The sequence below is a fragment of the Pholis gunnellus genome, assembly GCF_910591455.1.
Source record: "Pholis gunnellus genome assembly, chromosome: 13".
Taxonomy (NCBI): Eukaryota; Metazoa; Chordata; class Actinopteri; order Perciformes; family Pholidae; genus Pholis; species Pholis gunnellus.
In genome coordinates, this window is record NC_136540.1 from 7482058 (window position 1) to 7496725 (window position 14668).

Genomic DNA, 14668 nt, shown 5'->3' on the forward strand with positions numbered 1-14668 from the left:
TGGTCATCCTCGACTGATTTGGTTCTTTAAGTAGTACGCTTGCGGCCAGAAACCACCAGAGGACGCCGTTCTCTTTACACATCCGTGGGGTGCTGTGTGGCACAAATGAGAATTTGCGACAGTTGTTTCTTCTTCACGGCCGATGATGACATGTCAACAACAAACATGGAAACCGGCAGCAACTATTGGGAAGGTAAATTATTGTTCCAGCATCTGATTTCAAACGACTGTCCGTGTGTCCATCTTTAACTGTTCGTCACCGATTCAGATTAAAAGCGTTAAAGATGTTGTGTGAGACGTTACGGTAACCGTCTTTGTATCACCGCCGATATAAATATATATGTAGCTGATTACAAGCTAACATGTTAGCATGTTGGACATTAAAAAGTTAACGTTATCAGCCGTTGTCAATGATTAACAATCATACTGCGGTCTTAAGTGTAGCTTCTCCTGTTAGCTGAGTTAAACTGTTCAGTTTGTATAACTTTAGTTGACAGTTTGCTACCTGTTTACATGAAAAGGTTAGCTAAGTGTTAACAGTAGAACAACAGTAAAAAAACATACAATGTGAACTTTCAAGTCGTTGTTTTGTTTTTACTACTCAATCTTTAACCCAGCAGAGATGTTTGCATCTGTTGTCATTCATTTTTGATTATTAAATCTATTAACTCATTAAAAACACACTGTTCACCACTGCGTTCATGTTCTAATTGGGGAACTGTCACACGAGCTGGAGCGTTAATCCTCCTGCAAGGTAAATTAGTGAAGATTCAATCCTTTGTTTTATAGTTTCTAAAATAGTTGTAATAAGTTCAACACTTGTACTGAAAAGTGAGTGTCCCTTTGACTACAGCATTGTGGCCCCAATGCTGTAATTTCATTTCTGGGTCAAATAAAGTAAAAGCCCATGTATTGTTTGCCATCTAAAAAAAACATGCCACTCCTTGTTCATTCACCTTATGGCCCTGCTAACCAAATACCAACAGTGTCAACATCAAGCCTCAGCATCAGTCTGCTGCGTGGAGTGATTTTTTTGAATGGTGCCTATAGGATGCCTTCTATCTTGTCTCCTTCTCGTTGCCTTCATGCCGTACTCTTTTCCTTTTCTTCTTGTTCCTCTGTCTCTTCACTCAGATTTGCGTAAACAGGCCCGACAGCTGGAAAATGAGCTGGACCTCAAGCTGGTGTCCTTCAGTAAGCTCTGCACCAGCTACAGCAGCAGCAGCAGCCGGGACCAGCGGACAAGAGACAGCAGGTCAGCCGGCCACTCTTCATTTAAACAACTCTTACTCTAGCTGGGATATAGTATTTAGAACCTCATTTTGACTACCAAACACATGGTTTTGTATTTAACAACGCATTGTTTTTACATTTCGACAGAATAGCTGATGTTGCACAATGTCTTTTATTAACTGTTAGCAATATCATTCGTTAGCCAGTAAGTGATCGAATATTTTGTATCCCCTTCCATTATATGAATTGGTGGGAATTTAAATTGCTCCTCTTTAATTGTGCTGCTCTAGTCTGTACACTGTTTTTATATATTTTTTATATATATACGAAAGAAAATGAGCTTGAACTTCAGCATCCTTTCCCTCTCACTCTTAAATCAGGTCTGATTCTGTCGGCTCATCTCACGACAACATGCTCGTGGCCATGACCACTGAGCTGGAGCAGCTATTGGCCGGTGTAAGTCAAATATCACACACATGTGGTCACTAACAGTCACAGTTGAAGGGCTGTTAGGGTCCTCTTCACAGGCAGCTGTTGGGGCCTCAAGCCCAGGGGACGGAATTTATGTGATGCCGAATTTGATTTGTAACAAATGTTCTGCAATAGAAAAAAAAGAAGTGAGCAGCCAACCAAAGCTCCTGTGTTTTATGCTTATTATAATACATTCACGTTTACTTTGAAATTCATTTTACTGTAGTCTGATTAGACTAAGTGGTTTTAAGATCTCATACCCCCCCAAAAATCATTATTTTTATGGCGACCTGTTTGCATTTTACCTTGTTTTTTTTGCAGCTTACTGGAGTCAATGACAAGATGGCAGAATACACACACACTCCGGGGGCTTCGTCGCATAACGCAGCGTTGATGCACACCTTACAGAGACACAGAGACATCTTACAGGTACATACAAGTACTTAAAAGTGTTCCAGCTCCACCTGTGAGTTTTAAGTTATTTCTATATTTTTAAGAAGAAACATTTGTGAAATTGTCACACATTTAGTCTTTTTTCTGTCCTTTGTTTTTCCCATAGGACTATACGCTTGAGTTCCACAAAACCAAAAGCAACTTCTTCAGCCTGCGAGAGCGAGAGGACCTACTAGGCTCTGTTCACAGAGACATTGAGTAAGCACCTTAATACATCTCTTGACAATAGAATATATTGTATAATGTTAGTAAATACAATATAATCATGGTGTTCTCCATTTAGCCACAACATTGCAGTTTGCAAGTCTTGTGTAGGACATCTGTGTGTTATAGATAGGAACTGTTGATGACAGATTGGCTGAGCTTCTCCTAATTTCACTGGCTGAGTATTGATGTGAAGTAGTTTCCCCAATACTGCTCTGCTGAAATATGAAGTTTAACTTCATTTTCCTAACCTCAATCGTGTTCTTATATTAACATTATTACCTGTATGCTTGGGACTCTCCTGTGAACTGAATGTAAACGTTTGAATCCACTCTTATTCTCAAAGTGAGGGATAAGGATGCAGTGATATTTAGATCTGGTCAAATGTATCATTATGTGTCAATCGACTGCTAATTTCAGCTCTAAATGCATTTGTTGCTTAAAATTATGAATTGTATTGAAACCTTCTTTTAGTGGAGTAGTCATTGCATTCATTTTGACCGTTTCTTGACCATCCTACTCTCGTAAGTCTCCCAACTTTATGGAAGTACAATACTAAATCACTGGATGGAGTACTCTCTTAAGTCTGCTTTATGTTGGCACAGTCAATCTTTCCATCCTCAGGTCCTTCCAACCCTGGTTTTTCGCTACTATGTTTTACATTTTCATCTTTCCTACCCTTCTTTTCCTTCTTTCCTTCTTTCTCTTCCTTCCCTTCCCCTCCTCCTCTGTGGATGTTTGCTATGTTATGCTTAACCAGGAGGAGGCAGAAATGTCCAGTTTGTTGCCGAATTCCCCCACCCTTTGATAATCTCCATTCCCTCCCATCATGTTTCATCGGCTAATAAGAGGCACCTCCTCTTATAAGCTGATCGCCCTCTCTCTCTCTCTCTCTTTGTCTGTATCTCCTGTATCTCTCTATCTGTGTATGTATCTCTCTCTTTCTCTGGGGATCTCTTTCCTAAGTGCCTTCTACAGTAAATCAAACCGCAAGGCTTTCATTCAGCCCAAACTGAGGGAGAGTGGTTAGGTCTGGCCTGACTGATACAGAGAAATGCTTCATCAGGGGAGGAGAGCAAGACTGTCAGAGAGAAAGAGAAACAGAGTGATAGAAAGAAACAGAGCGAGAGAGAGAGAGAGAGAGAGAGAGACACACAGACATTGTCCTGATCTGATGTTGACTGATTACAGTCCATTTTAATTATTCTCATAGAGGTGAGAGCTATGGAGCAACAGTGAAGGGGGGAGATAATGGCTGATGAATTGATGATCAGCCCAAATAGGGAGGGGATGGTGTAAATAAGAGATGGAGCACAGAGTTGTGGGTTAAGCAGAGCTAATCACTTAAAAGCCTTAACGCAGGAAGTACATAATCAGCATCCAGGCATCAGTTAATAGGAGGGAGTGAATTACCCTTTCAGACTAAAGACCGGCGAGAAACTTGTTTTTGGTGCCCATTTCTCCTGTTCGCCAATTGGAAAGCTGCTTAAAGGGTAATGTGTTGCTTCAGGTTTTTATGAAGCACCACCAAACGGAGCCAGATGTCCCCCAAACAAATACATTTGGCCAGAATTTGTTACTTGGCACATTCACATTTTCCTCAGGATGAATTGTTATAGCTTCAGTGATCCCTTCACTTTTCATCTAGCACCATCGTTCGGCAAAAAATGTCAGTTTGTCTCATACTTTGTTGACCAAATACAAAACAAATGACATTCCCAACAGCCTCAGCCGCACTTTGGGGTAAATGCTAATTAGCACATGTTAGCATGCTAATCTAAGATGGTGAACATGGTAAATATACCTGCTTCACGTCTGCATGCCTGAATACGGCCTCACAGACCCGCTAGCATGGCTGTAGACTCTTAGTCATGTTATATACATTTTTCTTCATTAGCGGAGACCTTTGTTGCGTGTCGTACGTCTCTCTCTCTCTCCCCTAATTTCTTGTCTGGCTCTCTACTGTCTCTGTCAAATAAAGGCAAAAGTGTTTAATTTGCTGCATCTGATTTGCTATTTGTCAATCCAATTCCCCATCATTTAATGTTTCTCTCCCTTCTGTTTTTCTTACTCAGGTCCTACAAGAGCAGCGCAGGAGTGAACAACAGAAGGACTGAGCTCATCCTGAAGGAACATGAACATCTCAGAAAGTAAGAGATTTCTTAAAAAACAACATGTCACTTAGAACCACTAGTACAGAAGGCCGAGGGCTATCATGTGAGAGTAGTTCAGGAAGTGAGTGGGCAGTGTGGTGTTACTGTATGTGCTCTAGTGTTTGTGTGGTCATGTGTACATGCACATATGCATGTTAATCGTTCACGTGACGTGGTCTTAATCACGTTACCGTGTGGCTTTATAATATGCCTCTCAAGCACTTTCTCATGACTGCACTCAAGTAGAGGAAGATAAACAAACAGAGACAGAAATTGAAAGAGCAGAAGTCAAACAGGAGATGTGGTGAGGAAGAAGGTTTCAAACAGCAATGTTCCCAAATGTGTTGTGGAACCGGTTAGCAATTTAGTCGTCAAAACGAAAAGAGGAAAACAGAAGAGAACCAAATGTTTTAAAAGAGTTGTCCTGATCAAGTTTTTTGGGCCCGGATCCGAGTCCTTTACTTGCCAATACAGATTCCGACTGATATTGACCTGAATGTTGATTAAATATGTATCTGACACGATGAAATAGCAGATGTACAACCTACCAAATCGGATATTCCTTATTTTACACAAGCTATTCAGAAACACTCACCGTTGTACTGTGGTGTTAAGAAATCAAGCTTCTTCTGCAGAGAGCACCTGACAAACGTTTGTTTTTGTTCTGTCATCGAGTTGATAAGATAAGGCGCTTCATCGTCATTGCATGTTCAACACAACAGAATTGTGACACTTTCAGAACCAACATTAATTAGCTTTGATAGCATCAAACCATGTTAGTTACGAAAATCAGTGCATTTTGCCAACGTCAGTGTCAGATTTCAGAGACACTCGCACTGCTGGCGCTATATCATTTTTCACATTCACACGCTCTAATTGTCACTGGTATGTGAGAACTGTAGAGCCCGATAACCGCTCTGCAACATCAGCAGGCTGAGATGAACAAAACACTGTAGAGAACAGAGTTTAGCCAATTCTGATTCGGCCCTGTCGCTAGTTTTCAGGTGTTTTAATAAGGTATTGGGCTCTGAAGGGATGGACACCATTCTGTCATAATATATCCCCATATTTGGTGTTTTGATGGTGGGGAGTGCTGTCTAACATTTCTCCCATAAGTCTATGTCTCTTTATTTTGACCATTCTTTTTAGCCAATATAGTGGTCTGTTGGTCAGTCAGTTTGCCTGATGGAGAGAAGACTCTGTGTGTGTGTGTGTGTGTGTGTGTGTGTGGCTTTGGGTGATGAGAACTTCCTTATATTTAGCTGGTGTTTTGTTTGTTCTGCAGAAGTCACATTTTACCACATTCTAAAGGGGGGGGGGGGTCTAGCACTGCTGCATCAGCACTACCTGTGATTTCAAATACACAGTTACACGCATTAAATTGCCTGGACACAGAACAGTTGTGTTAAAAACAGTCACAGGCGATGTTAAATTACATTTAAGATATACATTTACATCCACGTTTCTAGGAACGGTGGACTTTTGGGTTCTGCTATAATTCACTATTGTTGTCGACCTTCAGTGGAGTCATTTCATTTGTGTTCATATGTAACAAAACTGTGTCGTCCAAATTAATATTTAGGAAAATTAGATTTACACTGGAGTAACACATAACCGTTATTTGCATCAGCATCAATTTCAATTTTATGCAAGTTTTGCAAATATTTTCCACACAGCGATACACACTGATACCTGCACTACATTCTTAATGATGTCATTGATTTAAACCACATCACCCAATAGTTGACGTTAACATTTTCATTGAACAGCAAAATAATGAAATATATTGCTGTCAGTTATATGTATGATATATAGGTCCTGTATCAAACAAGAAGCTGGCCTCTTAGTCTAACTGAGCCACTATCTGCAATGTTGTCCTTATAAGTAATTTAACAGCACAGTTCAAAGATTTAATACGTTTTCTATGTTCACATTAATCTCTTTTTTTTTCATAACCAAGTTCCAGACTTGAGTGCACCTCCCCAGCATCATTTTCTTCATTCTGTTTTTGTCTTTGCTGTATCTTTGTAAATGTAGATCGCCTCATAGATCCAGAATATAACCAACTCACATGCAGCCTATTAATTATTTGGCATTGACTCCCACAAAGGGACTGTTGCTCAGTGATGTCTGGTGACGTTCTCATCTCTTCTCTTATAGACGGATTAGAGCTGAACGACGTGACTTCACAAATATCTTTGTTAAGCTTTATGGATTCATGGTTTCATTTTATTTATTGATTTCTCTAGATAAACTTAAAGTAAAAAACTAACTCGGCACATCTCTGCAGTATTAGTGTTTTCCCCCTTTTGAAGCAACTGAAATTGAGGGGAGATAATGAGTTACATTATACAGAGTTGGAAAACCCAACTGCTGGTTTCATGATTTAAAAAATCAAAATTGGAAGACAAAGCAACGCTCAAAACATATTAATGACAAAGTTCAGACAAAGGATGATTTAGAAGGACTCTGAAAATCCTTCTACAGCAAGGTCAGTTATAAAATGTTGTTTAAAACATCACACAGCAGACGGACTTTATTTTCATTTTTGTTTATTTTACATTTCTTAATGCTTTGTTGAAATACATTTCAATTAAATGTCATAGTTAAGCAAATGGTTCACCATTTTTAGAAGAGTTGTCCTTTCGTCTGTTGAAGGGCGATTCCCTAAAAGGGAGAAAGACAAAAAAGATTCAAATTGTGTAGTTTTAAAATAATGGATTCACAGGAAAATGTACATTATTGCTATATTTCAACTTTATAACTAGCATAAACATGTCATATCCACACATCCGATACTGTACATTTCAGACTTTGTACCTCAGTTGATGTTGACTTTATTCTTTGAAGCAATGGCTCCTGAGTTTAATACCAACTGTAACTTTAGCGATGTTGCCAACGCTTGCATCGGCTGGCAGTCCTGTTGAAACACGAGGAATGGCAGAAGGAATAAAAACACCAGAAACTCAGGCATTTGCCTAAAATATGCTGATATCTGAGTAATGAATCTGAAAAAGAAAATGTGATTAACTCATCAAAAACTGACCAAAAAGTAAGAAAGAGCTCCCGCCTGTCACAGTGTTGTCGTTCCCTCCCTCCGATGCATCCGCGGTTTGTTCCAGAAACATGAATGCCGCTGATGTCACCCAGAGAGACATTTTCTCCAGTGCGTCCTGTAGAGAAGAAGACCTCGGGGAGGACGATCCCGCTGAAAGTTACAGTTACACTCGGATAAAGATGCCGAGTTGAACTTACCTCTGACGTTGTACTCGTTCTCAGAGCCTGTCTTCCCTTCGTTGCAACTGATGGAAATGTTTCTGTTGTTGCCGGTGTTGTGAGACACTGGTGCTGGTGGTGCTGAAATGCAGACCGATGAGCCTATAAAGACGAATAAAACTGCATTGTTTAATCCCATGGCAGCGCTCTGCAGCTGTGACTCCCTGTTGTTACTGTCTGGCTGTAATGTTTTATTATCACAGCAGCAGCTCAATGTGTAACATGTCAATGTAAACAAACGGACTCGATGGAGACGGAGCAGTCGACTTAGAGTTAGAGACGCATTTAGTCTGAGATGGTGGAGATCTGAAGGAACGCCGCTGCGCTTTGTCTGATTCTGGTCTGTATTTCACAAGATCATTTATTGATCCAGATTATGACCTCATAGCCACACAATCTAAAATGGGGGAAGAGAGTTTGTTCAAAAGAGTTACAGCAACACATCGATCATAAAAACCACCTCATCATGGCGCCGCCAGAACATTTCTAGGGATTTATTTGAAAAGTGAGATTCAGTTTTGTGGTTTGAACATTGTGGATATTTGATATTTTTTGTCAGTAGCATTGCTGTAGGAATAGTCATTTATTGTAATCATGTTCTCTTCGTGGCCAAGCGCACCATTTTATTTTTAAAAGTCCGAAATTCACGAGTACAATTATATGTGTGGCCATGTGGTATTAGCGTAGCGACAGGCAGTCCTGATGCATTTCACTGTGAACCATTAGCTATCTGGCATAACTTGACTGTTGTTCGGCCTCTCAGCCGCAACAAACCAGAAGTGCTTCCCTTAAAAGGATCCGTCTGTGGCACGGACCGTCATGCTGCTCCAGGTCCAGCCTGCAGCTCGTTCTGTTTTCAGCAGCACAGAAGTCTGCCAGTTGTGTTTCTGCCTCACTTGCTGTTTATTTTTGTGAAGAGTCGATTGTTGGTTCAGAGAGAATCTGCAGTGGATGAACACCGTCGTTTAGATATTTCTCTGTGAAATGGGCTTTGTTTTGTTTATTCATCACAAAAGCTCATTTAGTACAGTTTTACTTTACCTACTTGTAGATCTTTGTATTTAACTACAGGTGTACATACTTTTGTTTCAGCCGACTGTCACGCTCAGACAGGTAGACATCTGCAGCTCATGAAATGCGTTTCCGATTGAACTTTTGTATCTTTAAACTTTGAACTGTTGCGACAGTGTCCCCGTCAAGCCAAGTAGGCCACACCAGGTTTACAAACCAGTGATCAGACCACTTTGTGAAGGAGGAAAGTAGTTACAGCTAGAAAAAGGTAGTAATAAAGAATAATAAAAAGGGAACACAAACACAAGCAAGAAGCTGCCTCGCCTGTAAAGAATAGAGAGAAAAAGCCGAGGACAGCAGTAGATGGATAGTGGGAGAGGCGGACGGATAGATGAGGAGGAAGTATAAAGCGCAGTATTGATTTTCGCTCTCGGGATGCACACTGCTGACCTGATATGGACTGCTCAGCTCAGCTCTGGACTGAACACTTCATGTTTCTGTGCGTCACTTATCTCAGCAGCTAATGGCGGCTGATGTAAACCTCCCACGTGTTCTGTCCGTTCTGCTTATATGCACATAAAACAAACAACACAGGGTTCGGGTTACCGTCCTGAGATTCATACTATCTGTCCGTGGTGAGAGCTGTGGTACTGTACTGGCTTCTCCTTCGATGAGGGTTTTGATTGGTCCAATCACATCCTGACGTTCACAGGAAGTGCTCCTCTAATGATAATACACCCAAAGAGCTGTGTGGTTTCATGGCACCGGCTTTCTTTGTCTCCTGTCGTAAATGTTCTTGGCTCTCAGACCAGGACATGTATATTTATGTATATTTATATATATTTTATATATATATATATATATATATATATATATATATATCACAGTATGTTTGACATTATATCACAAGGTTATTTGTTACAAGTGATGAATGTTAGATTATGGTACTCTAATAAATGATTTTAGTTGATGTAATTGTTTGTTCACTAAATTAAGCTTTCTGACATTTTATCCTTTTTCTCTCCTTTTTTTTTTCTTTTTCATGTCGACAGCTCAGATAGTCTTATTGACAACGCAATAAGGTACGTTTTATTGCCCCGTTCACTCTCCTCCTCTCTCCTTTTACTCTCCCTCACTCGAGGGTGAGAGTAAAGACACACACACACACACACACACGCAGCACATTCGGGTCTATTAAAACAGACCGTCATACCAGCCTACTTTGTGGCTCATCAGCCGAAACATTAGACTCGACGTGATGCCTCTTTTCCTTCCAACTAATCCCTCATGGTTTCTTCTTCCTCTAGCATCGCTATAGCTACCAAAGAGAACATCACATTTCAGCGTGGGATGTTGAAGTCCATTCAAACCAGGGTCACAACTCTGGCCAGTATCCTTTAATCACCTGTCCTGCTTTTCTCTCCACCTCGCCTTCTGTACGTTGTTTTGTGTCTGAAGCTGGTCTGACAGTAAGTACGGCCGTAGACTTTGACGAGTCTCTATTTATTCCTCTTCCTGGTTGTGTTTAGAGCTCGGCTGATGTGTTTTCCCCGCTGCTTTCTGTCTCAAGGCCGACTTGGATCTTAATTATTTTCCTTCACCACACCTCCCCTCCCCTCAGATCGTTTCCCCGCCATCAACAGTCTCATCCAGAAAATCAATTTGCGCAAGAGGCGGGACTCTTTAGTTCTAGGCGGGGTGATCGGCGTCTGCACCATACTCCTGTTGCTCTACACTTTCCACTGATTCCTTTACTTTCATCAAAAAAAAGAACAGAATATATTCATTGTATCTCAAGACTTAATATTCAAATTTACTCTCCTTAAAAAAAACTGTTTAAAGAGTTAAGAAAGGATTTTATTTTGAAAAGAAAATATCACATAAATGAAGTGATTTGAACTGACTGGAGAGTTTATTTATTTTCTGATTTATGATCAAGTTTCCATCTTTGGTGTTGTATATTGCTGGTTATGTTCTATTGTAATGTTTCACTCTTTATAAAAATCTTTGTGAAATTTGTTAACTGTTGATGTCACACTTCTTTATATAGTGTCGGCGGCGCCTAATAAAAATAAAGGTGATGAGCTCACTGTCAAGTTTGTCATGCTCATTCAAGTTTATTTCTGACATGCAGAACTATGGCACAGTAAACCAGTCATACAGTATAAATGTATAAACATCAACATCAGAGTGCCAAGAACAGTGCATACAGGGAGAACAACCCCATTCATATCTTGCAGTATATTGTAAACGTAATGAGATTTAGAGATCCAGGCAGTTCAGGAGAGTCCGATCAGTTTATCATGGTAGCACGCAAAGCAAGATATCACACTATGACTGCAGCAGGGCGTTGTTCAGATAAACGTACAGGAGTTTTAAACTTGATGTAAACAGTGTATGAAATCAGTATATACATCTTCCCACAGTCCGTACTTAAGATGCAAATTTTAAGAGAAACAGGGCAGGCAGTGGCGGCATTACAGACTAGCGGTGCACTGATGCCTTTTGTTTTTGTCTGACCACAAGAGGGTTTACTGTTTTATCTTCACATCACGTACTTGCTATATGTGTTGTTTTTTTTAGTGATGTATCCTTTTTTTTTTTTTTTTTTTTTTTTTGGTCTTTAGGAAATCCTCTTATGTAATGATGTCTTTTTTATAATAAGCAAATGACAGTGCCGTCCAGTTGTCTGTGTGTCAGGCAGGTGTGTACCTCAGTGCACCATTAGTTTGGACTACTAGTAGTTACACTTTCTCCTCAGCATGTGCTGTCTGACGATCCGACACTATGTGCAGCCTTCATTTTCCTTCCTTTCTTCCTGAGTTTGTGGGGTTATTGGAAATGAGTGTTGCCGGGAAAAAGAGAAACAACCTGCGACTTCTTTCCTTTCTTCTTTTCTTTGGTCCATAGCAGAAAAAAGCAATACGGTGTACACTAGAGTCTCTTCAGCTTTTTTTTTACGGTTTCATCCTCAAAACGACATTCATCCACCTCTCTTCTGTGCAAATTTGAGAAGTGAAATGACACTCCTTCCAATCCCACAGTTCACTTCTTGTTCTCTGAGAGGCAGAAAAAAAAGACACATTAAGTTACACATCTTTCCACTTTGAGTGTGTTTGATGTGTGTGTTTCTTTCATACCTATTGTAAGCACTATGAAGATGATGACAGCCACACCCAGCAGCATCGCCAGACAGCTGAGCAGCATAGACAGACGCCCATACTTCCTTGCTCCGTCAATATCTCCTGTATGAAGAACAGTCCTCGACTAACGGGAAAGGAAAAGGAGTGAGGGGATCAACAATTCATTTTAAACGCAGCAGAAGCAAAACACCTGTAGTGTTTGAAAAGATTACAGCCGTATTTAGAATATAGGCTACTCAAGCATCTCAAGCACAGACGGATTGGTAATAGTCTGCACTGTGTTATGAATACAATCAAAGCTTTAAATAAATGTAACACTCACCACATTCGCGTACCACAAGGCACATATGTTGAGTGGCACGGCGGGGCAGAAACAGGACAGCACGGCGAGCCAGAGAAAACTCGGCGGTACGGACCCGGGCGGCCGCGTGGAGGGCAGCGGGCCCAGGCTGAGACGGGACAAGGATTTGGGTGGGGCCGCCAGATGCCCGATGGAGCCCGACTTTAACGGTGATCTGTGTCCGTTCAGGTCCGCATCCAGGGACCGGACGCTCCCTCTGATGTTGAGGGAGAAGGAGTCGGACGGTTTGAGGTTGCTCTGCCCCGTGGGCTCGGTGGTCGCGGCGCTCAGCAGCTTCTCCGTGTCCTGGAAGTCGCTGGGATTGGAAACTTCCCTCTCGCCGAGCGCGCTTTTCCCAAAGGCAGCATCCGTGTTGATAGCCATCACTGAAAGATAAGAAGTCTCCCAGTCGTGTTATCTGTCTGACCGAGCCGCTTTCCTGTGGATGGAGATGCTGAAGAGTCGTCCTTCAGATGTTCTCCATTGGGGGTCATTAGATTAAATATTATATATTCAGGGAGTCCAATACCTTCAAGGCAACCTATTTAATTAAGTAGTCTAACTCCATCAAAATGTCTTATTGATGAGTGAGATGTTATTGATGTCTGAGTTCCTCTCGCGTTTAGTCGGCGTTGAGCGTCCGGACGCACTCCTTGCCTTTTACCCCCCCGCCCCCCTTCTCTATTATGTAGTGAGGTATTACCGCATCCCTTACATCTCCAAAGCATATTCCCGGTGTCGGAGGCCTACTTATGCACCAGGCGAGGCGTGTGACAATGCAAAAACAACAATTAAACATCTTTTGAAGTGAACACGCGCGATGCGTAAAAGCTTTCCATTTACGCGCGGGGGCATCAGCTGGATCAGCATGTAGGACACCGCACAGGTTGTGTGACGAAGAGAGAGAGAGAGATATGTAGAGGGCGTAAGGTGAACCCCATGAACCACAAGCCTCTCAAAACACGCACGCCGACCGAGGTCCACCTGTAAAGTCTGATTCTGCTATTTTTGGTCCCAGGTATTCAAACTTTACATGGCGCCCCAATTAAACGTTCTCGCCCCTTTAATCTTTCTTTGACTACCTAAATCGATTTAGGCTACTTTTAATTTACGTATATAGGCCTATTTCTAGTTTATACTTTAATTACCACTTTATTATTTGTCAGTTTTAGTTATTGCAGATTAAGATTTAACATAACAAACATATTACCTTTTGGAAAATATCAGTGGTGAAGGAAGTATTCAGATCCCCATTTTAAGTAAAAGTATTTATTGGCCAAATGTACTGAAGTAAAAATGATCATAATGCAAGAAACACAAATGTTACAGTATCAGATTATGATTATTATTGATTCATTCATATGTAAATAGCATTTGATTGTTAAGGTGGGGTCAATACAAAAGGTGGGGTTTCCAATACAACAGCACGTCATCTTAATGTAATGCATTATTGCAGATTAACAACCCAACATTAATGCACCAGTAATACTATTCCAATAATATATAAAATATGTTAAGTGTCAACTAAATGAATGCCGTATACTATATAACTCAATAGTATATTCTCTATAATATAACACTCATTTTCACTTTATTTTTCTGATAGTACTTAATGTACTTTTACTTCAGTACAATAGAATATTAATACTTATTCCACCACTTCCAATCAAAGACATTGATTTAAGTAATGATAATTAAATCCCATTTTACTTCAATTATTTCACCACATATTTTATATGATGTTAATCCACATAATTCAGTCTGATTTAATTTTCCTCACTATTCAGTGACACAAGACTACATGGCGCCCTCAGCCATGTTTCAACCGTTTTAGTTTAGTTTAGCACAGATTATTACGCCATCTAGTGGTGGGTTTGGGGATAACACCAAGATCCTGAAAATGAAGGTTAAAAACACTCCAAATTCAGATTATTTCCCTGATTTGTCCATGTACTGTCCCAATAGTTAGTGTAAACAAAATACTCAAACTATTATCTATTCAGTTTCCTGATGTTTCTGTTCTTTCTTGTCAGCGCAAACCAACAAAGCTCAATCAGGTCTATAAACAGAAATGCTGAATGCACAGTGCACTCAGAAATTACAAGCATTTAATTTAACAAATATGATAATCAGGCTATTTTATGAATAATTGACAACACATGATTGAAATAAACTGCTTCCTTTATTAAACCAATTCATCTTACAGTAATACAATTAATCAATTAAGCTGCTGCTGATGCCAAATAAATAAAGAAGCAGCAGCATTGCAGTAGATACTGGTCAGTTATAAAGACTATGTCACATCCAATGAGTCCTTCCTCAGTCTGGGAAAGTTGGTAGTTTGTGAAGGAATCCATTGAAGCAGCCGGTGATGCATTGAAGCC

General features: G+C 40.5%; 2 protein-coding genes across 2 annotated transcripts; one reads left to right on the top strand and one right to left on the bottom strand.

The window, feature by feature from the left end:
• Positions 1–150: 150 nt before the first annotated feature.
• Positions 151–10886, top strand: LOC306705348 (Golgi SNAP receptor complex member 1-like; the record flags this gene model as incomplete). Its single annotated transcript, XM_079172080.1, has 9 exons — positions 151–193; positions 1135–1255; positions 1614–1689; positions 2026–2133; positions 2264–2355; positions 4437–4511; positions 9854–9883; positions 10109–10191; positions 10423–10886. 9 exons carry the CDS (start codon positions 151–153, stop codon positions 10545–10547), a joined length of 753 nt encoding a protein of 250 aa, XP_079028206.1. The 3' UTR covers positions 10548–10886.
• On the bottom strand, positions 10881–12694 carry LOC306705349 (trafficking regulator of GLUT4 1-like). Its single transcript, XM_079172081.1, has 3 exons — positions 12267–12694; positions 11942–12068; positions 10881–11860 (listed from the first exon to the last, which is right to left on the bottom strand). Exons 1-3 carry the CDS (start codon positions 12666–12668, stop codon positions 11847–11849), a joined length of 543 nt encoding a protein of 180 aa, XP_079028207.1. The 5' UTR covers positions 12669–12694; the 3' UTR covers positions 10881–11846.
• Positions 12695–14668: the final 1974 nt, after the last annotated feature.